Source organism: Gopherus evgoodei, chromosome 7 (assembly GCF_007399415.2).
Source record: "Gopherus evgoodei ecotype Sinaloan lineage chromosome 7, rGopEvg1_v1.p, whole genome shotgun sequence".
NCBI lineage: Eukaryota > Metazoa > Chordata > Testudines > Testudinidae > Gopherus > Gopherus evgoodei.
Window position 1 is genome coordinate 114,360,124 of NC_044328.1, and position 21,454 is coordinate 114,381,577.

At 40.5% G+C, this 21,454-nt stretch overlaps 1 protein-coding gene across 4 annotated transcripts in view; it reads right to left on the reverse strand.

Annotated features, from left to right (window-relative positions):
- GRM7 (glutamate metabotropic receptor 7) overlaps positions 1-21,454 on the reverse strand; it is a 553,085-nt gene that overhangs the window by 264,313 nt on the left and 267,318 nt on the right. For all 4 annotated transcript variants that reach the window (XM_030570395.1, XM_030570394.1, XM_030570392.1 and 1 more), the window contains exons 3-4: positions 16,380-16,521; positions 10,974-11,128 (exon numbers count right to left, since the gene is read on the reverse strand). In XM_030570395.1, the coding sequence (XP_030426255.1) occupies positions 10,974-11,128; positions 16,380-16,521 (297 nt within the window). The remainder of the gene's footprint in view (positions 1-10,973; positions 11,129-16,379; positions 16,522-21,454) is intronic.

Here is a 21,454-nt window from a genome sequence, read left to right on the forward strand (position 1 = left end):
AAGACATCTTGGAGTGCAAAGCCAGTAGCCCAGCTAATTAAAAAAACAAGAAGAAATGAGCTGTAACAGCCCCATAAAACATTTTATGACAGAAAATAGGAAGTAAATCAAAAAGGGCGGGGTAGGGGGAGAAACCAGAGGGAAGTCAGCAGATGAAGAATAATACTATGAACATTTATCTTTCTCTTGTTTCAATGGCAGAAAGAAAGTCAGTAATCATTTAAACTACCTTCGCTTGGGATGGTACAAGACAAGTATCTGACAAGGAAGTCTATCTTAGTTGCATAAAATTACATTAACATACGTACATTACATTAAATACATTAAAATTAAAAAAAATCTTGCAGGAGTTATTGGAAAGTCCATTTGATTTAAAAATGCTAATCAATTTACTTGCAGCTCTCGATACTCTGAAAACACCAGCCAAGATTTTTTGGCTGCTCATATTTTGCATGCCTACCTTGAGGCTACTGGAAGGATAATGATTCTCACTGGGTGGGAACTCAACACTTTCTGAGTGTTAGATCCACTAAAAGATGACTCAGATTGGGCATCTCAAACTTGAGGCATGCATAAATCACTTTTGAAAATACTGGTCATTGCTACCAGATCAGTTTCCCATACACGATACAATAAATCACAAACTTTTGTCTTGGGTCTAACACCTTATCTCAGAGAAAAAAAAGCCTCTCAACTGCAAAAACTTGAGCAAGAAAGTTGGAGAGGACAACCAAGGAAACCATCCCATCTAGGGACAGTGCATTTTGGAAACTCTGCCCAAAGCCCACTCAATGGATTTTAGGGATCCATGGTAGAAGGACACATTGGAGGGGAGAGACAGGGGCTGCCCTGAAGGTATGGTTGTTGTTCTGCTGGTCCCACACTGCAGCTAGCCACGCTGCCATTGCTGATAGGATTAGAGGATGATAATACAACACTGAGCTGTATAATCTCCCACATGGATTGCTCCTTATAGACACAAACTCCTGTTCCACTCCCTCCTTTCCTTTTCCTCCACAGAGACCCATTTAAAATCAAGACGTCAAAGTCCGTCCTTCCTCATCTTGTCAATGATCACTATTAATTTAACAGGGCCCACAGAAGTTTGTTGGATCCTTTAGAGAATAAACAAAGACCCATGGCTTGTCATGGAGAATTCACAATCTACATTTCAGAAATGATAATCAGTGAGATCAACAAACCATGGAGAGGGGATGAGGTGAGGACAAAAGAACATGTGGTTACTCATTTTAACATATGGCTATGTACAAACACATGTATTGACTTGCTTATTACAGATGTGACAGAAGAAGTGAGCTTCATGGGAGGTGAGGAATGAGAAGCAGAAAGATAGTCATTTTTTGGTACTTCATATACCCAAGCCCATATGCATAGTATTTTATTGGGGCTGAGATAGACCAGTATGGATGCAGCAGCCTTTTATCATTAAGGATGTGCCATACTTAACTTAATAAAGCATTGTAAATCTATTCTAACATGTGGTCAAATCCACTTTTCCCTCTTTCCCTTGTGCAATGGATGCTTTATCACTGGCACGCGCTTTTCCTCTTGCAACAAAATTTAGGAAGTCCTTGCTTAAAAATTATTATCTGACAGGAAGAATTTAAATGGACATCAGGACCAGCAGTATTATCCTCTTTAATCAGAGGGACATCCTGTTAGCTCCCCTATATAGCTGTATGGCAGCATGAAGATAGCTACCCCAGGCAGTTAAAAAGTATAATTAGATTTTGGTATCATAGTGATAACAAGAAGACAGAAATGCTTTAAAGTTTATTAAATCTAGTGCAAAATGAAGAAGTAAAAGTGGTATTCTTAAAGGTCAGTGTGTGATTAAAAAGGATACCATGGAAGAAGTTCACTTAAATTTATAAAGGAATAGCAGTGAAGTTGTTAGTTCCTGAAGTAGTGGCACTTGGACTTGTTCTCAAGAATAGTACAGCAATGGTAGGACTTATAGGAATCCAGTGTGGTGTTCCCATACAGTATTGTTTTTTCTAGTCCTGCTGCTTCAGGAAATTCAAATAAAAATGTTGCAGATGAACAATATTCCCCTGACTAGCATACTAAGAGAAGCTACCCATGGATAACCAACCATTTGTAAAGTTGAGGGAACAATGCCCAGCTGAGTTGTAAAAACAAAACCTTCAAACAAAACCATTCACCCATTTACACAAAGCTACCAAAATCCTTATGCTATTTGGACAGATTTTATACATTGGCCTGGATATCTCTTATTTCCCCTGTGACTGTGAGCACATTTTCATTTCTAAGTCCCCCCACCCTCTCTTCTCCTACTTTACAAACATTCCCTCTTTTCTATTCCTTTGTCATTCCGTTATCTAGATCAGCACTGGCTTCTCTCTGCTCTTCCACAGAATCTTGCCATGGAACTAGTTTCTTTGATCAACAAGGCCCATCTTTTTGCCAAGCATCTGAAGACACTGGAGCAGGATGTTGGGGAGGGGGACTGTTTACAGGGGACAGAGCTGCAGTGGGGAAAATCCTGTCAATTGGGTTGGGGGGTGGAGTTTTGCTGCTGTTTTGTTTCTGTTTAATTGTAATTTTAATTAATGTCAAAGGCAACCAGAGAAGCAGATGGGCTGATTTATTATTATAAATTGAAAAAAAAATAATAATGATGAGTATAGATCTTATACCATCCCAAATTTATTTAGAAAATACCTCTCTCTCTCTCTCTCTCTCTCTCTCTCGCCTAAACTTCTTAATTTCTCTTACCTTCGGTCACCAATATGCACTTTACAATAGTATTACCTCACTCTGGCAAGCGTTTGGGGGAATATCATCTGTGTAAAATATTATACAAAATTAAGTCCTGAGACCATAAACTCTAACACACAAGTATTGTGCTTGCAATATCAAGGCCTAATGTACTGCATGGATTCCTGCAAATATACACATTGTATTGCAGGACTGTAGCTCTGTTTTTTCTTGTCTCCTGTAACAGTGAGGACAAAGTTCCTTTTTATCCAAGAGTTCAGGACAATGATAACCAGTGGGTGTTCCAAAATAAATACATTATTTTTTTTCCTATATAAGGTTTGGAAACCATTTAAGTGAAGAAAATCAAGTTCTGCCCCAAGTTCTGATTACTGGTCCAAGTTGGGTATGAGCGATTGGTTACTAACACCTAGTAGCTCTGATTAAAACTTTTCATAAAGTGATTATTATTTAAGTGTGAACTCCCTCTTTGTCCCTGTTATCATATAAATCAGATGTGACTTTATCCTTTCATTTACATCAAACCTGACTGGGGAATATTAAGGCTGACTTAAGCTGACTAAATTCAGTTCATGCAATAAGAACAGGAGTACTTGTGGCACCTTAGAGAGTAACAATTTATTTGAGCATAAGTTTCCGTGGGCTACAGGCGACTTCATCGAATGCATAGAATAGAACATGTAGTAAGGAGACATATATATACACATACAGAGAACATGAAAAAGTGGGAGATGTCCTACCAACTCTAAGAGGCTAATTCATTAAGATGAGCAATTATCAGCAGAAAAAAATGTTATAGTGATACACAAAATGACCCATTTCAGACAGTTTGACAAGAAAGTGTGAGGATATTTAACATGGGGGAAAAGATTTAATGTGTTTAATGGCTCAGCCATCCCCAGTCTCTATTCAAGCTTAAATTGATGGTATCTAGTTTGCATATTTATGCAAGCTCATCAGTTTCTCATTGCAGTCTGTTTAAGCTTTTCTGTTGCAAAATTGCCACCTTTACGTCTGTTACTGAGTGACTAGGGAAGTTGAAGTGTTCTCCTACTGGTTTTTGAATGTTATGATTCCTGATGTCAGATTTGTATCCATTTATTCTTTTGCGTAGAGACAGTCTGGTTTGGCCAATGTACATGGCAGAGGGGCATTGCTGGCACATGATGGCATATATCACATTGGTAGATGGGCAAGTGAATGAGCCCCTGATGGCATGGATGATGTGATTAGGTCTTATGATGATGTCACTTGACTAGATATGTGGAGAGAGTTGGCATCAGGCTTTGTTGCAAGGATAGGTTCCTGGGTTAGTGTTTTTGTTCTGTGTGTGTGGTTGCTGGTGAGTATTTGCTTCAGGTTGGGGGGAGGGCTGTCTGTAAGCGAGGACAGGTCTGTCTCCCAAGATCTGAGAGAGTGAGGGATCATCTTTCAGGATAGGTTGTAGATCTTTGATGATGCACTGGAGAAGTTTTAGGTGGGGGCTGAAGGTGACTGCTAGTGGTGTTCTGTTATTTTCTTTGTTGGGCCTGTCCTGTAGTAGGAGACTTCTGAATACTCTTCTGGCTCTGTCAATCTGTTTTTTTACTTCATCAGGTGGGTACTGTAGTTTTAAGAATGCTTGATAGAGATCTTGTAGGTGCTTCTCTGCCTGAGGGATTGGAGCAAATGTGGTTGTATCTTAGAGCTTGGTTGTAAACAATGGATCGTATGGTGTGTCCTGGATGGAAGCTGCAGGCATGTTTTCCCTAAGTCAACCAGTGAGATAGTAACCAAGGAAATCTTGTCCCATGGTTGATGTCAAGCACCTGAAGAAATACTACCTTACCTGGCCCCTGTTCCTGCAAGATGCTGAAGGCCCTCAATTCTGACTGAAGCCACAGGGTGTTGAGAATACTTGGAATCTCAAAGTTTAGGGCATTCAGAGCAAGATGTATTTAAGCAAACATCTAGGAGGATTGTTTTCATTCTATAGTTTGAATTGAGAAGCTACAATTTTGGGGAAAGGAAAATTCATTTTGAAAATATTTTTCAGAAAAATGATGCATCATTTTACTGTATGGACTATGCGGGTTGATATTTTAACAGAAGCCCTTACTCTATAAAATGTTGAAAACTCAGGAAGCATATATTTCCTATATTTCAGTATGCAGCCACATTCAATTTAAGTGAGATTTAACATTTGCTCACTAGCCTAATATTTCTTAAGTGTGAGGAGAAGAGGCTGGCAGCATCACACCTTTAAGAAGAAGAGATGTTATTCTCACATTATCAGCAAAAACACTCCAAGGGAAAAAACGGTGCTGAGATTCAAGTTTCCATTTAAGTTGTGGGAAAACTTCCTCTAATGTGGCACAAATATAACTTGCCATAGTGATAAGACGAATTTGATGAGGAATGATATGGGGTGCTCTTGGGAGTTAGAGTAGTTACCCAGGAAGAAAAATCTGAAATGTAAGGTCCTTTTCACACCATTAATCTGGCACAAGATGTGAATATCACTGAATACTATGTAGGCAGCCTTCAGAGCTAGCTTGTAAAGTAGGGATTAGTGGAAAAAGTTGGCCATAAACAGCAACTTAAAAAGACATTATTCTACTCTTGTGTATTCTTAACACACACAGTGGGGCTAGATCCCTGAGTATATTTATACTTTGTCCAGTGCAGCCTAAGAGAGGGTGTGGCAAAGCTGATTTTGTGTCACTTGTGTTTTGCCCTGATCTTGGAGGTCAATCTGCTCTGAACTGGACCTCTGGTTTAAATCAGCCTGGATGCTGCTCTACTTCATATTGGCAGCCAAAAGTCACAAAGGACCCTACCAGTAAACCCAACATTCCATCTTTTCCCTTGATATTGCACCTGCACCAACAGCCAAAAAAGGATAGATGTTGGAACCACAGGAGCATCACACCACCCAAGCATTTACAGAAAAAGGGGGATGTGACGGTGCACCCCATAAGGCTTTATGGAAATATGCTTATGAATGCAAATATGACATAACTGGAATGTTTTATGCTACATATGCCATGCAACAAATCTCTGTAAAGGTTGTGGTCTACTGAATCTATTCATCCTATTTGTATGCATGTATCATTGTTGTATTCAAAGTTATGAATATTGGCTGTATACTTGTTTGATTTTAAATAGCCTTAGGAACATATTTGGTCAACTTCTTTAGAAAGGAATTTGCAAGTTAAGTGCAAGAAGCACTTTGCGGACAATATATCTTAGAAGGCGCCAATCCACATAAGAAGTCTACATGAGGACATTCAAGGTAGCATGTGAACCATGGCTGCTACCTGTAAGCTCTGAGTCATGCGTGGACATATGACTTGCCCATGGGACTCCAAAACTCCATCTTGTAGCTGGAATTCTATACAGGGTGAGGGAGGGGTATCTACCCACAAGAGAAAGTCTATTTAAACCCCTGGGAGACCCCTCCATTTTGTGTTCAGCTGGCTCAAGAGATAGCCTCTCCAAACCCAAGTATACTGGAAAGAAACTGGAACAAAGGACAGTAACCACAGGGGGTGTGAATAATTGCTGGACCCAGACTAGAAGGAGACTGAGAAAGCTTACTGGAACTTCTCTGAGGGTGAGATTTTTTCTGTATTCCGTTTTCTCACTGTAGTAGGCATGTGGGTTATATTTTATTTTACTTGGTAATTCACTTTGTTCTGTCTGTTACTACTTGGAACCACTTAAATCCTACTTTCTGTATTTAATAAAATCACTTTTTACTTCTTAATTAACCCAGAGTATGTATTAATACCTGGGGGAGCAAACAACAGTGCATTTCTCTCTATCAGTGTTATAGAGGGCAAACAATTTATGAGTTTACCCTGTATAAGATTTATGCAGGGTAAAACAGATTTATTCGGGGTTTGGACCCCACTGGGAGTTGAGCATTTAGTGTTAAAGACAGGAACATTTCTTAATCTGCTTTCAGTTAAGCCTACAGCTGTTAGGGGACGTGGTTCAGACCTGGGTCTGGGTTTGCATTAGGTTAGCAGTTTGGCTAAAACCAGGCAGGGCATTGAAGTCCCAAGCTGCCAGGGCAGGAAAGTAGGGGCAGGAGTACTCTTGGTACATCAGTTGGCAGCCCCAAGGGGGTTTCTGTGATCTAACCCGTCACAGGGGAATGCTAATGTGGCTCATTAAGATGACTTTAAATGCATTGCCTTAGAATGCACTGGTGGGATCAGGGTGTAATATTTATGCAGCCAAATGAAAGTGATCTTTATGGGAAATTCTGAAGCACATTTACTCCACAAAGTAAATATAAATTTGAACATGTGTGCATATATCTCCATATATGTACATATTTATACAAGATATGTATGTATGTACTGTGGCAAGGCACCTTCTTGGTCTCACCAGCCTTGGCTGCTCTTAGCCTTGGTGAGACAGGCTTGGGTAAAATAGTATCTCTTGGTGGCACAGGGGAAGTCCAGCCCTTCTCTCCACTAGTCCTTTTAGCTTGTTTTTCTCCCTTATGGGAGGGAATGCAGCCTCCTCTCCTGGTGAGACTCCCTGTCTTGCTGCTACCAACCTACTAGCAGAAGGACTCCTTCCCTCTCTCCTTCTCCCCTTTTCTCCCAACAGGAGAGGGTTTAAAAAGGTCTCTGGCAGCCCTTAGTTGGAATCAGCTGATCCTAATTGACCTCAGGTAACTCCCTCTCAGCGGATCCTAATTGATTCTCTGGTAACACCTTCTCAGCTGACCCTGATTGACATGAGTTACCCCTCCTCAGTTGATAGGGAGGGGGTATTTTAACCCTCTGAGACTGTTTTCTACCCCCATGCCCCCTGCAGCTGTCTGTCCTGAGTTTATCACAGTACATACATACTTTAGAGGGAACTGATTTTGAAAAAGGCAGCAGCATCTGCCTTCTGAAAATCAGAACTCTGAGTGTCTCGAGTTAGGTATCCAAAAGCTAAGACATCGACATATGTTTAATTTAAGAAAATGTAAGCCAAAACAATTAAAAAATATGATTAAGGAAAGTCTACAGTAATATATACTTTTCTAATTAATTCAGCTTTTGGTTATATGAAATAAAGCAGATCATCAGTTGCCCAGACCAGATCTACAGTCTTTGTGAGCTACACAAGCACATCCTAGCATACACAAAGGGAAGTATTTTACGGCATTAAATCTATAACTTTTGAATCTCTAAAAACTGACACATGGAATTTCATGTGATAGTAATGGATGAGGAAAATCTGCCACGCCTGAGCGAAGCCAAAGTTAAAGAGCCTTCGGCAAGGCTGCTGCCCAGGCCAAGGGGGATGGTATCCTCTCCTGCAGAAAAGTGCTGGCAGAACCATAGCTTCACCAATATAACTGTCCACTGCCATGGCTCCTGCATTAGACTTCAACCACTATGAGGCACAGGTGATATCTCAGCACCCCATTAGGGCTGGCCATCATCTGCCACCTCACGGACTCTCCATACCCTGCCCATTATGCAGTAAAACTGCACTGGGTCTACTGCTATCCAGACTTTAAGACCCCCATTAATCAAAACACTATATCCCTATTGAGCAGAGCACTTATAAGCATGTGCCTAAGTGTTGTTGACTTCAGTGGATCTTGCGTAGATGTTTAGGTCTTTTATTGAATCAGTGCCTAAGAGCCCAAGGCACAGAGTGCAGCATTTTTACACAACACTCTATTAAAAGTAGACTATACTAAGTTATGATACTGTAGAACATAAGACCCTTCAGGGACAAATTCACTTACATTTTATCAATTTCATTTCCTGTCTATCAATTTAAATGGAAAATATAGCTTCTTGTTTTATTTATTTATTTTTGTCAGAAGAAATGTGCTGGTAAACTTTTGGGAGCAGATGTTTCCAGCTAGATGATAAAAAAAAATGACATTAAAATGTCTGTTCTCATTTCACTTAGCTTCATAACCAAACGATAAGAAAGAAAACACGGCAGTCCAATTTATAAATCTGGAAAGCTTTCATGATAAGAAACACACACACACACACAAGCAAAAGGTAACAGTTTCACCAAGCGAAAAATAATACTACATAACGGTGATTGACATTCTATAATTAACAGAATGCTCTGAAACTTTATCATCAGAGATCAAATAAGATGGTATAATTGGTCTGAAACAAGACATTCTTAGCTATGGAAAACATTTTATACCATGACTATTATTCACTGTGAACATTTTGAAAATTGTTTAGAAAGAAGGTGCACACTCCAAATAAAAAAGGCCTTCTCCTCCTTACCCATCATCCTCTCGATAGGACTAAGCAGATGGCAAATACAGATGGTAATTACGGATGGATGAAATGGTTTGAACCTTTTCATGTTTAAAGAAAGTTCAGGAAACATTTGCTGTTGTTTTTCTTCCCATATATTCATCCAGCGCCACAATTTTTATTTTATTTTATTTTTTTTTTTGCTTTCAGATTTGAAGCAAAAATATCATTACAATGTGGGCAAGGAAGATCTATTCTTACAGTATTTTTCATGCAGCTTACACCAAGATGTACTGGAAATCTTGTGAGAACATGTTTTTTCATTCTAGAGATACTCAGACCAATTTCCAAACAGAAGAAGTTCAAAAAAGTTTGACTAAACTCCAAAGCTCCAAATGCTTATCCTAGTATGAAGGTGCCTCTCCAGTCATACTGATGTTCATCCATAACTAGTATGAACACTATTAGGTTTGAAAAGCTAGGCCATCTTACCATGCCTTCCCACTATTATCAAGCTCTTAGAGAAAAACTGCACGTACACCTTATTGACTATATTTGAAATATGACTTTAAAGACCACAATTCCAAGTGAACATGCAAAATGGGTAACTGCAGATCAAATCAAACTTAACTGACTTATGGTTAAACACTGAATTCCACATTGAGAAGTAGGAATTAACTGGATCAGTGGACACATTTTTGGAGATGTATCCATTGTGCTGACATTTGAAATGTGGCTGCAAGAGTTTAATTTATAAAGTATATACCTTGACCATGTCCCTGTGTCAACCTAACTTACTGCTTGCAACTGAATATTCAATGTTTTTCATTATGTATAATGTATATAACATGTTTAATACACAGTAAAGATATTGTTGGGAAATATTGTAGAAGACTTTCATACAAGTTACCACTGTCTGCCAATTTATGTGTCTATATCTGTGGTGAAATTTTAGTATCTTTGTTAGAAATGCCCAGGGATGCAATATAGACAATATGATGGTGACAGAAATTGCTTGTTTTTCACAAACAATATCCCAATATGTTCTTTAGGTATTTACAGGAAACTGAGATGTAGTGCATTATAGTTCTGAGAGGAATAATTAATGAGGCAGTAGTGTAGACAGAGTAAAAAGGAATGCAAATATTTGATCTTCCTTTCAGTGAAGATACTAGAGCTCATTTTAATGTGTGAAACATGTTTTGCGGATTCTTTGGAGATCTGGCCTGACAGACAAGAACTACAAAACAACAGACCAACAAAGGAGGGTTTTTTTTATTTACATAGTGTCTCCTTTATAAAGAGCTTTTCTTTTCAAATTAAATGAGAACATAAATTCTAATCAGCAAGTTTTATTACCCCAGAAGGATGCCAATTAGGTTTCTAAACATCTGTACAGACACAAAGGGGATAACTAAGAGAAGCAGGATTAAAAAGTAAAATCATAGAAAAAAAGAACAAAATAAACAAAAGTTGAGAAAGGAAAAAAGCATTAGCTGGAAACCTATGTGTGTGTGTGTTTAGTATATATCTACTTTCTAATATATATACTTTTTATACAAAAGTGTGCGTGGGGAGAGTGTATGTATGTATAACAGATAAACAGTTTGTGTGTGTGTACACACACATACACACACACACGGTGTTTATCATATATATCCCACTACTAGATAACTGATGTATAAAAACTTACACATTTTATTCTTGCAGAAAATGTACCACCACAAATAGTATAGAATAGCATAGCATAGCATGACAGGTGGTAGATAGGGAATATCCAATTTTAGGAGAACCTCAGGGTGTTTAGATTTAGCTTACTTTCTGTTGAACTGATGTCAAGTCTCTGAATCGTACCATATATACATTTTTGTACATGGTCAGTGTATTTGTACACCACTGTATCAGTTAGATATCAACAATGTTCAATGAAATGAGGAAACATAAGAAACTGTGACAGAAAGACTATCAGAATAGAATTCTTACCCTCTATGGTTGCTCTCTTAGGCAGAATGGTGATTGCTCCCTCAGCAATGTCTTCTTGCTGAATTAGCGGATTTATTTTGGAGCCCCAAGTGTCTGATCCCACCCACAGAAAATGACCAACTTGATCAGCTCTTTTTGCTGCTGCAAGGATCTGCCTGTAGAAAGACACATATAATTCACACATGAATGCAAGATGAATGGAACAGTACTTAATCACCCAGGAAAAATAACAAGGAGAGCAAGACTGCTGAATGAGCAAAATAACATATTTGTAACTAACTTTTATCTCAGAAATTTAACAATCCACATGATAATGACTATTTCAGAACAATGTATCTTCCTCTGTTTTTTTTTATTCTAAGTATGAACTCCTGGCCCCATTTAAATCAGCTTGAGTTTTGCCACTAAATTTCATGAGGACAGGATTTCATCTCAACTTTTTTGTGAAATCTTAGTAACAATTGGTATAGTTACACCACTATAAATTGACAGAACCTTCACAACCCTCTGATAATTTAGAAATTACACCACAAATGACTCTGGAATAAGCAGATGTATTTCTGGTGAAGGGTAGATAGGGGATTTAATTGCTTTTCAGTTAAATTATTAAAATAGCCTGAAAAGCAAATGAAAGCTGATCAGTGCAGGTGCTACTGAACGACCAAGTCATTTTATCGTTAACAGCTGCAATTAGCAACAGCAAATATATTGTTTATTAATATTAGCATTTATAGGGCGCCCATCAGTGCACTGTGTATAGCAACTTCCAAGAAACTCAAATGTTTTCCAAACATTGAATAATGAAGTCTCACAAACTCATTATCATTATCCTCGAGTCATAGAACTTAAAGCTCTGAGCCTGCGACCCCTTGCACACTGGTGGAGTGCTGCTCCCACACAGAGGCCCCCACTGCAGTCAATGAGGCTCTGCACATATGCAGCTGTCTGCCTGCACACAGAATATTCAAGTGATTAGTAATTTGCCCATAGTTGCAAAGTGAGTCAGTCACAGAGTGAGGAACAGAACCGAGGAGTTCTGATTCACAAATCCTTCCCACAGCCAGCTTATATTGAATTAAAACAAAACAATATCTGGATATATTTAATATTTTGCCATAATTACATCAGTTTTGTTTACACACACACGTTAAAGTGAAGTTACTAAAATGAAGAAATATCTATAGATTGTAGGATGGGGTCAAATTTCGGGGAAAACAAAATGGTGGTACTCTCTGCACTCTACTGCAACTCAGTCCCCACCAGTGCTTAATTTGTAATGAAAGAGGTGCCAGGGCAAGCTCAAGAGGTGCCGGGGCTCTGCCCTGGTACATATTAAGCACTGGTCTCCGCCCACTCAAAACCAATGTGCTCATCACTAGGGTGATGGCTAGAAGCTGCTGAGGCATAGCCGAAATAATTAGATATCATAGAAGAGCAACATCAAATTTCACAGGTACCAGTGATGGTGCACTGAGATCACTTACTGGGACTTCAGGTCCCTCTTTGGGGCCCCACACTAGGGTACGGCACTGGTATGTTCAAGGATCTAGGATGTCTGTTGTGGACCTGCAACAGAATGAACTAGGGTCTGGATTTTCTCAGTGGGATGTTTCAGAGGAGACCTACATAGGGTCTGGGGGCTCTCACTGGAGTCCCTGCACTGTGATCTGATGGATGTCCTACACTGCATCTTGGGGTCCTGCACTGGAATGTCCTAGGGTCCCAGTCTGGAGTCCTGCACAGGGGTGTCTCACCAGGCTCTCTCAGGAGCTCTGGCCTTTCTACACTAGGCTCTGGGGTCCTGCACTGGAATATTGTAGGATCCCAGTCAGTAGTCTCTCACATGTGAGTGCTAGAGTCCCTCATTGGTGTCTGGGGTCCTGCACTGGGTTGTACTCCTGCTGCAGCAGCAACAGCAACAGCTCCTTGAACCTGTTCCTCTAGCTGCCGCCCAGTAGGGAAGGGACTCTGGTGGCAATGGAGCCTCCAGCTCCAGTACCAGTAGAAGCTCCAGGCATGGTAACTTTGGCAATGTACATGTTGCTTCCCCACCAGCAAGGCATTCCAGATACTATTGTAAGAATCACCACTGAGTCTGGTATATCTTGACTTTAGTAAGTCTTTTGATACTGTCTCGCATGACTGTCTCATAAACAAACTAGGGAATGGTGGGGAAGCAACTGCCTGAGCTGAGGCTCTTATATTAATGTCTCACAGCTGCATTGCCAAAGTTTGCATGTTCACTTGGAATTGTGGTCTTTAAAGTCATATTTCAAATATAGTCAATAAGGTGTACATGTACATTTTCTCCAAGAGCTTGATAATAGTGGGAAGGCATGGTAACTCTTGCCAAAGTTTCATACCATTTCTCATACAGGCCAGTGGAATCAAAGGAGTTGGAAAGGAGTAGAGCAAAATGTTGGCAGCTCAGCATGGTTCTGATATGGCATTTGCTTCTAAGCCCTCGTGAAGGAATCAGTGCTCCTCGAAGTACGGATGGCTCTTGCCTCCAGGTCAAGGCATTCCAGATACTATTGTAAGAATCAATGGCCTTTCCCTATTATTTATACTAGACTGAGTCCTTTGAGCAAAAGTCCACATCTGTCCAGGTGAAAGAGTAGTGATATTATAAATGATCTTGCTTAGAATAGTAGTATATGAAGGTTTAAGATATGTTTGGACTTATTTGTGCATTAACTAGTCACTCTAAGATACAGCTTGGTTAAACTCAGCCCTTCATCCTTCCCATGTAGATAAGCTGATTTTGTGAAGTTTATTGAAGAGGGTGGTGTTTTTCAGATGAATCTTTAAAAACCAACATGCTGTCTGCTATGTGAAAATATTAATGATCCCTTGATGTTGTTTATAATACTAAAGATGAGGTCTTGTGACCTTGGTCAAAATTCCTTTCCCCCATCCTTGTGCAGAATTCTGTGTTTGTTGCATGGCTTGCTACCACTTTCCTATAGCAGAGGTGGCTGAATGTCAAAGTTGGATAACATTATACTGTAGCCCTTCCATGAGGATAACTTCCATTTAGATTCAATGGGAGTTTTGTATTCAAAGCAATTGCATAATCAAACCCTCAGATTGTAAAGAGCTTTGGGATCACCTGGGGTGTGATAGGATACAGGAAAAAATTCAGGACAATATTCATTTTAGACTGATTTTGAAAATGTAACAGTTATGCACATCTTATATCCTTTCATTATGAAATGAATTTCTTATCATAAGAGTAAAAATACCTACCAAGAAATCCTTTTCCCATCTAGAGTATAACGAAATATAGAATCATAAAATCATACAACTGGAAGGGACCTCGAGAGGTCATCTAGTCCAGTCCCCTGCACTCAAGGCAGGACTAAGTATTATATAGACCATCCCTAACAGGGGTTTGTCCAACCTGCTCTTAAAAATCCCCAATAATGGAGATTCCACAACCTCCCTAGGCAACGTATTCTAGTGCTTAATCACTCTGACAGTTAGGAAGTTTTTCCTACTGTCCAACCTAAACCGACCTTGCTGCAATTTAAGCCCATTGCTTCTTGTCTTATCTCCAGAGGTTAAGAACATTTTTTCTCCCTCCTCCTTGTAACAACCTTTTATGTACTTGAAAACTGTTATGTCCCCTCTCAATTCTCTCTTCTAGAGACTAAACAAATCCAATTTTTTCAATCTTCCCTCATAGGTCATGTTTTCTAGACCTTTCATCATTTTTGTTGCTTTTCTCTGGACTTTCTCCAATTTGTCCACATCTTTCCTGAAATGTGGCACCCAGAACTGGACACAATACTCCAGCTGTAACAATAATCAGTGTGGAGTAGAGTGGAAGACGTCTTGCTTACAATACTCCTGCTAATACATCCCAGAATGATGTTTCCTTTTTTTGCAACAGTGTTATACTGTTGACTCATATTTAGCTTGTGATCCACTATGACCCCCAGATCCCTTTTCATGGTACTCTTTCCTAAGTGGTCATTTCCTATTTTGTATGTTTGCAACTAATTGTTGCTTCCTAAGTGGAGTACTTTGTATTTGTCCTCATTTAATTTCATCCTATTTACTTCTGGACAAACAGGAGAAATGGTCTGATCACTTTGAATTTTAATTCTACCATACAAAGAACCTGCAAGTCCTCCCAGCTTGATATCGTCTGCAAACTTTGTAAGTGTACTCTCTATGCCATTATCTAACTAATTGATTAAGATATTGAACAAAACTGGACCCAAAACTGATCTCTGCGGGACCCCACTTGTTATGCCCTTCCAGTATGACTGTGAACCACTGATAACTACTCTCTGGGAATGATTTTCCAACCAGTTATGCACCCACCTTATAATAGCTCCATCTAGGTTGTATTTCACTAGTTTGTTTATGAGACAGTCATGCGAGACAGTATCAAAAGACTTACTAAAGTCAAGATATACCACATCTACCACTTCCCTCCATCTACAAAGAAGGCATTAAGCCCCTTTGCTAGTTTGATCTCATTTTGTGCCTTGGCTTTTCTAATTTTGTCCCTACATACTTGTGTTATTTGTTTATATTCATCCTTTGTAATTTGACCAAGTTTCCACTTTTTGCAGGACTCTTTTTTGTGTTTTAGATCACTGAAGATCTCCCAGTTAAGCCAGGGTGGTCTCTTGCCATATTTCCTATCCTTCCTATGTAATGGGATAGTTTGCTCTTGTACCCTTAATAATGTCTCTTTGAAAAATTGCCAACTGTATTCAATTGTTTTTCCGCTTGGACTTGCTTCCCATGGGATTGTACCTACCAACTCCCTGAGTTCACTAAAGTCTGCCTTCTTGAAATCCATTGTTTTTATTGTGTTGTTCTCCCTCCTACTATTCCTTAGAATCATGAAGTCTATCATTTCATCATCACTTTTACCCAAGTTGCCTTCCACTTTCAAATTCTCAACCAGTTCCTCCCTCTTTGTCCAAATCAAATCTATAACAGCCTCCCCCTTGGTAGCTTTCTCCACCTTCTGAAATAAAAAATTGTCCCCAATACATTCCAAGAACTTGTTGGATAATCTGTGCCCTGCTGTCTTATTGTCCCAACAGATGTCTGGGTAATTGACGTTCCCCATCACCACCAAGTCCTGTGATCTGGATGATTTTGTTAGTTGTTTAAAAAAAGCCTCATCCATCTCTTCTTCTTGGTTCGGTGGTCTGTCGTAGACCTCCTACCATGACATCACCCTTGTCTTTTACCCCTTTTATCCTTATCCAGAGACTTTCAATAATATACTATGTATTCTTCTGCTATCTCTCTATAAAGTGATACACAGGTTCCTACAAATAGATCACTCCATTCCATTGCTCTGTACAGTCTTATTTACTTTGTCTACTCCATAAAGTCAGCAAGCACAAATGTATTAATTTTCTCAGTCACACTTACTTTATGTCCTCGTCGTTGGCAAAAATAACAACAGCCCTGGCATTGGGAGTGTCCAGGAGCTGCTTGATAATTTTATCAAAGTCGATGGTCTTCTCTTTGTGATCCTGGGGAATTTTAAGTGACTGGGCAATGCAGAGGCCACCTGTTTAGAGAAAAAGAAGGAGGAAAAAAAATCTGTAAATGAAGAGCATTGAGAAGAGTGTGGAAAATACACAGAAGTTAGAAATTGGAGGAGAAAAAAAAAGAAACCAGTACTCGATCACCATCCTGAGGAAGTAGGAAAGCTTCATGTTAAGCCTAGTCAGCCCTTCTTGCAAGTTTTGTTTGTTTGTTCTTTTTTTCCTTGGGAAGTTTATACTATGTGACAGGATACATACAATGTGTGTGGATGGATAGAGTAACAGATGGACAAAAAATAAACCATGCAAAAGAGAAAAGCAAACTAACCAGACAATAAAGAGATGATGGAAATGGACAAGATAAAAAAAGACTGAAATAAAAAAGTAAACTGGAAGGCAATACAGGTGGATAATGGCATAGACAAACACACAAAATACCGAGCAACTTTATTTGCATAACAGCTTTAATTTTTTTAACAGCATAAATAGAAAGAAAATCCAAAAAAACAGCTCTGAGAAGTTAAATCAAAACAGGAATAATACAGAAGTCCAAATATTGTGAATACACAGAGCTCAATCTCACACATGCTTGTTCATGCAGGTGTCCACCTTCAAAGTGAATGTGGTTACTCCATCTGAATAAAAACTCAGAGTAAATATTTGCAGGATTTAACCCACAGTTAGTAACTAGAATTAAAGAACAACAATTGCAGCCAGTATAATGGTAGAAAGACAGAAAGCCCTGATGCAAAAGCTACTCAACGAACATAATTCATATAATTAGATTTAATTTACTAATCTTGTTTTAGAAAAATAGTTTCATTTACTATTTTACATCTTCTGTGGGGTTCTTCACATCAAGGGGCGATGGATTCATACTAATGTCTTTCTTCTTTTGTTTCCTAATTATAGTATCTTTAATCTTTTATACCATCTTAGATACAAACTCTCTCCCTCAAAATACTTCATAGTGTTAATTAATACATTCTCAGTGATGCATAATAGGCAACAGCAGTGAGGATGAGTAATTAAGTCGCTGAAGCAAAAAAGAAAAGAGGTATTTTCAGATAAAGTCTGTTTCAGAGCAAAGGAGCAGTGGAGAAGACACCACACACGCAGCCATGGGAAAAATCTCGGACTATATTCCTCACTGCAAGAAAATAACTTCCTCGTGTGGAAATTTTTGTGTGGGTGGGGACCACTAAAGAGAGACTAAATACTCAAAGAAAAACTCTCATGTAGCCAAGCACATCTGTGAATACATGTGTGGATTTAATACAGGCAGACAGCAGTACATGGGCCGTACATTGAAGTGGACAGAGAAAGCAATTAATATCTACTTGGCACTAAGTGACTTTAGCTCAGGGCCAGTGCAACCATTTAGGCAGACTAGACGGTTGCCTAGGGTGCTAAGATTTGGGGTCGCCAAAAAGTGGCGCCCCCACATTTTTTTAAGTGGTTTAGCGACCGCTGCTGCTGGGATGGAGAGGGAATCTGAGCTGCCGGCGGCAACGGCAGCCTGCAGCCCAGGGTGTCCTGGGTCAGTGCGCCGCCGCAGCAGCCGGCAGCCCAAGGTGTCCCCTGGGTGAGTGCGCCACTGCGGGAGCCGTCAGCCCAGGGGGTTCCCTGGGCTGCCGGCAGCGGCTCAGAATCCCTCTCCCTCCCACAGCAGGGGCTCCAGCCTATGCAATTTTTCTCATTGCCGGCGGGGGCACTGGTGACTAGGCAGAGCTGTGCAGCTCTGCTTAGGGCACGCAGCAGGAGCTCTGCGATGGCGTGATACCAAGGGCTTCTGGAGGAAAGGGGCGACTGCCTCCTGGATTAGCCTCCATGTCAGCCCCAGCAAGGGGCACGGAGAAGAAAAGAGCCTCAGCGGTGGTCTGGTGGAACGGAGGAAGAAAGAGGACCCCGACGCCCATGCGTTGGGCAAGGTAAGCAAGCGCTTCCCCACAGCTTGGCCTCAGGTGCCTGTGCTCCTTCCCCCTTGGTCCTTGGCTGGTCCCTGCTCCTGCTCCCCTTGTGCGTGGGCAGCTGGAGAGAACAGCAGCCTGCAGAGCTGAGCTGCCCCAGTGCCCCCCTCTCCCTGCTCCAGCCTCTGTCATGCCTGATATCTGAGTTCAGAGCTACCCGGAGAGTGGGCAAGTGGGGCAATTTGCCCCAGTCCCAGGCCCCGCAGGGGTCCCCACGAGTATGTCGGAGGCTCCCCCTGCCCCAGGAGTATGTTGGAGGCTCCTGGGAGAGGGGGTAAATGGCATGATAAGGGGCTGGGGCCAGGAACCCCCCTGACTCCATCCCCCCCACAGCCCTGACCCCCAGCTCTGAGCCCAGCCCCTCTGAGTCGGACACCCCCCTAACCCCGTCTCTCCACATCCCTGAGCCCAGCCCCTGTGAGCTGGGCACCCCTGAACCCAGAGCCCAGCTCCCCACCCAGCCCTGGGCAACAGCAGCACCACCCCCAGGCAGCGACAGCCCATTGGTACCAACCATCACCATCACCCAGCAACAGCCCATTATGTAATTGCAAATGTATACATACCATTACAGCTTTTAATATTTTTAAATAATGTATTTAGTCTATTTTCAAATTATTACAAATAAATTTTTGAATGTATTTCACTAGTTATTTTTTACATTTCCTAATATATGTTACTATAGTATTGCAAATGTTTTATGGAAGGGGCCCCCGAATTTGCTTTGCCCCAGGCCCCTTGAATCCTCTGGGCGGCCCTGTTTGAGTTTTAAGCCCTGCTGCTGTGTTATGCCTGCAACAGGCAGGCCTAAGCCTGTGAATGATCCCCATAGCAGCTGCCAGAAGTGCTTAGGGGAATAATGCAGAAGGAGCATATTTGTTTGAGTTCTCTCCTCATGGAGACTGCACTCCACTTGGTGCAGGACAGCAGTGACAGCAGTCTCATCAGGACTCTATGCTCAGCACCTTGCCTCAGTTTGTAGACTTGTAATGCACACATCACCGGGCTCAGTCTGGCACCGCTACCCCTCACCAGTGCCCAAGAAGCAATCAAAGAAGTTGGAAGGAGTGGTTAGATTAGTTGTCATGCTGTTGCTTGGCCAGTGTAGAGACCACTGAATGCATACTATTTCTCTATGATGTTCTGTCCTAAGCAAAATTGGCATGTTATGAGGTAGTGCCTGTGAGGGACAGGTGTCTGTTTGTGTCATCTAACCATCATGTCTTAGGTCTTCTAGAGCTTTTCCATTCTGCTTTCATTGGATCAAAGTCAAAGATTATTTTCACAGAGAAGTTAGTAGGCATTTAGAGCAGATGAGCATACCACCACAGAGAGCACTTGGCAACCATTTGAGTGTGTGTGACCTATTTAGTTAGAAAATGGAACTTTTCATTCAAATTGAGTTTGTACCATTTGATGTTTTTAATCATTTGGAGGTGCATGGCTAGTTAGACAGAATGGGTTCCGCAGCACTCCCAGTCAGATTTTGATATGAAGGAAGGAAGTATATGTGACTAAAAAAGGTGTATTTCTGACTACAATCAACATTGCTTAATTTTAAGGGAAAGCCATCTTGATCTCTTAATCAATATTTATGTCAAACAGTTGATGAAATTCAAATAGTGAATTATAGTAAGTGGCATGCATTCTCTATCCTTTACTTTTAATAGTGAACAAGAAAAAGGACTGATAGGAATAAAATTTCATTTTTTTTCATTTGCAGTTGATGCAGCCTCACGGTAGAGTAAAAAAAAGATCTGGGGCACAATTTCGTAAGCAGAAGGCTGATCAGCAAAAAGAAGAAAGAAAGCAAGAAGGTTCATTTCTGAAATATCTCCATCCACTGGCCAGAGATGAAGGTAGTTCAATGCCAAAGGATCAAGCAGAGATGGAGGTGGAGGTGGGAGTTTCACAAGTTGAAGAAGAGTTTGAAGAACATAATCTGAATATTGAAGACGAATCAAATGAGACACGTGAGGATCAAAACTTGAAAAACCATGAAAGTGAAAATGTCACTCGTTTGAATTTGAGCTTTAGTGATCCTGCTACTTGGGCCAAATGTGATGATCAAGTCCGACAAATTCTGGTGAAACATGCACCGGAACAAGTTCAGCAGTTCGATTTTCCCAAAGATAGTAAGCAAAGAAAATTCTCGACAATTCATTTCATGGCTGCAATTCTTTCACAGCATGAGAAAAGCAGTGAACATTTGATGAACGTTCAGACATGGAAGGAACTTGAACTGCAATTGAAATACAAGAGAACAATTGATGAAGAACATTTGGGCTTGATTAAGCAAGAAGAAAAGTATTGGCAGCAAATACTAAAATGTCTGATTGCTTTGGTCAGAGTTCTTGGTGTGCAAAACCTGGCCTTTCGGGGAACACATGAAAAACTGCACACTTCAGGTAATGGGAATTTCCTCAAATGTGTCGAATATCTCTTTGTTTGACCCACTTACGGATGAGCATCTTCGCAGGATTAAGGACCAGGATATGCAAGTACATTACCTAGGGAAAGACATACAGAATGAGCTTATTCAGCTTCTATCCAATGCCATCAAACAAAAAATCCTAGCATCTGTTCATGCTGCAAAATACTTTTCGATCATTCTAGATTGTACACTAGATGCAGGCCACGCTGAACAAATGACCATGATCATTCGGTTTGTGGATAGGCCTACTTCAGAGACTGAGAATGAGACTGAATCAGTATGCATAAAAGGAACGCTTCTTGGGATTTGTGTCACTTACGGAGGCAACTGGAGCTGGTATGACAAACTATTCTTCGCCAGTTAGAAGAGATGTCACTGCCTATAGAAAACTTGCATAGTCAAGGCTACGACAATGGGAGCAATATGAAAGGGAAAGAAAATAGGCTCGTGGATTAATATCCAAAATTCTTCGCTGGACACTTTTTCATTCCTCGCACTGCACATTCATTGAATTTGGTTGTGAATGATGTTGCAAAGTGTTGCTCAGAGGCA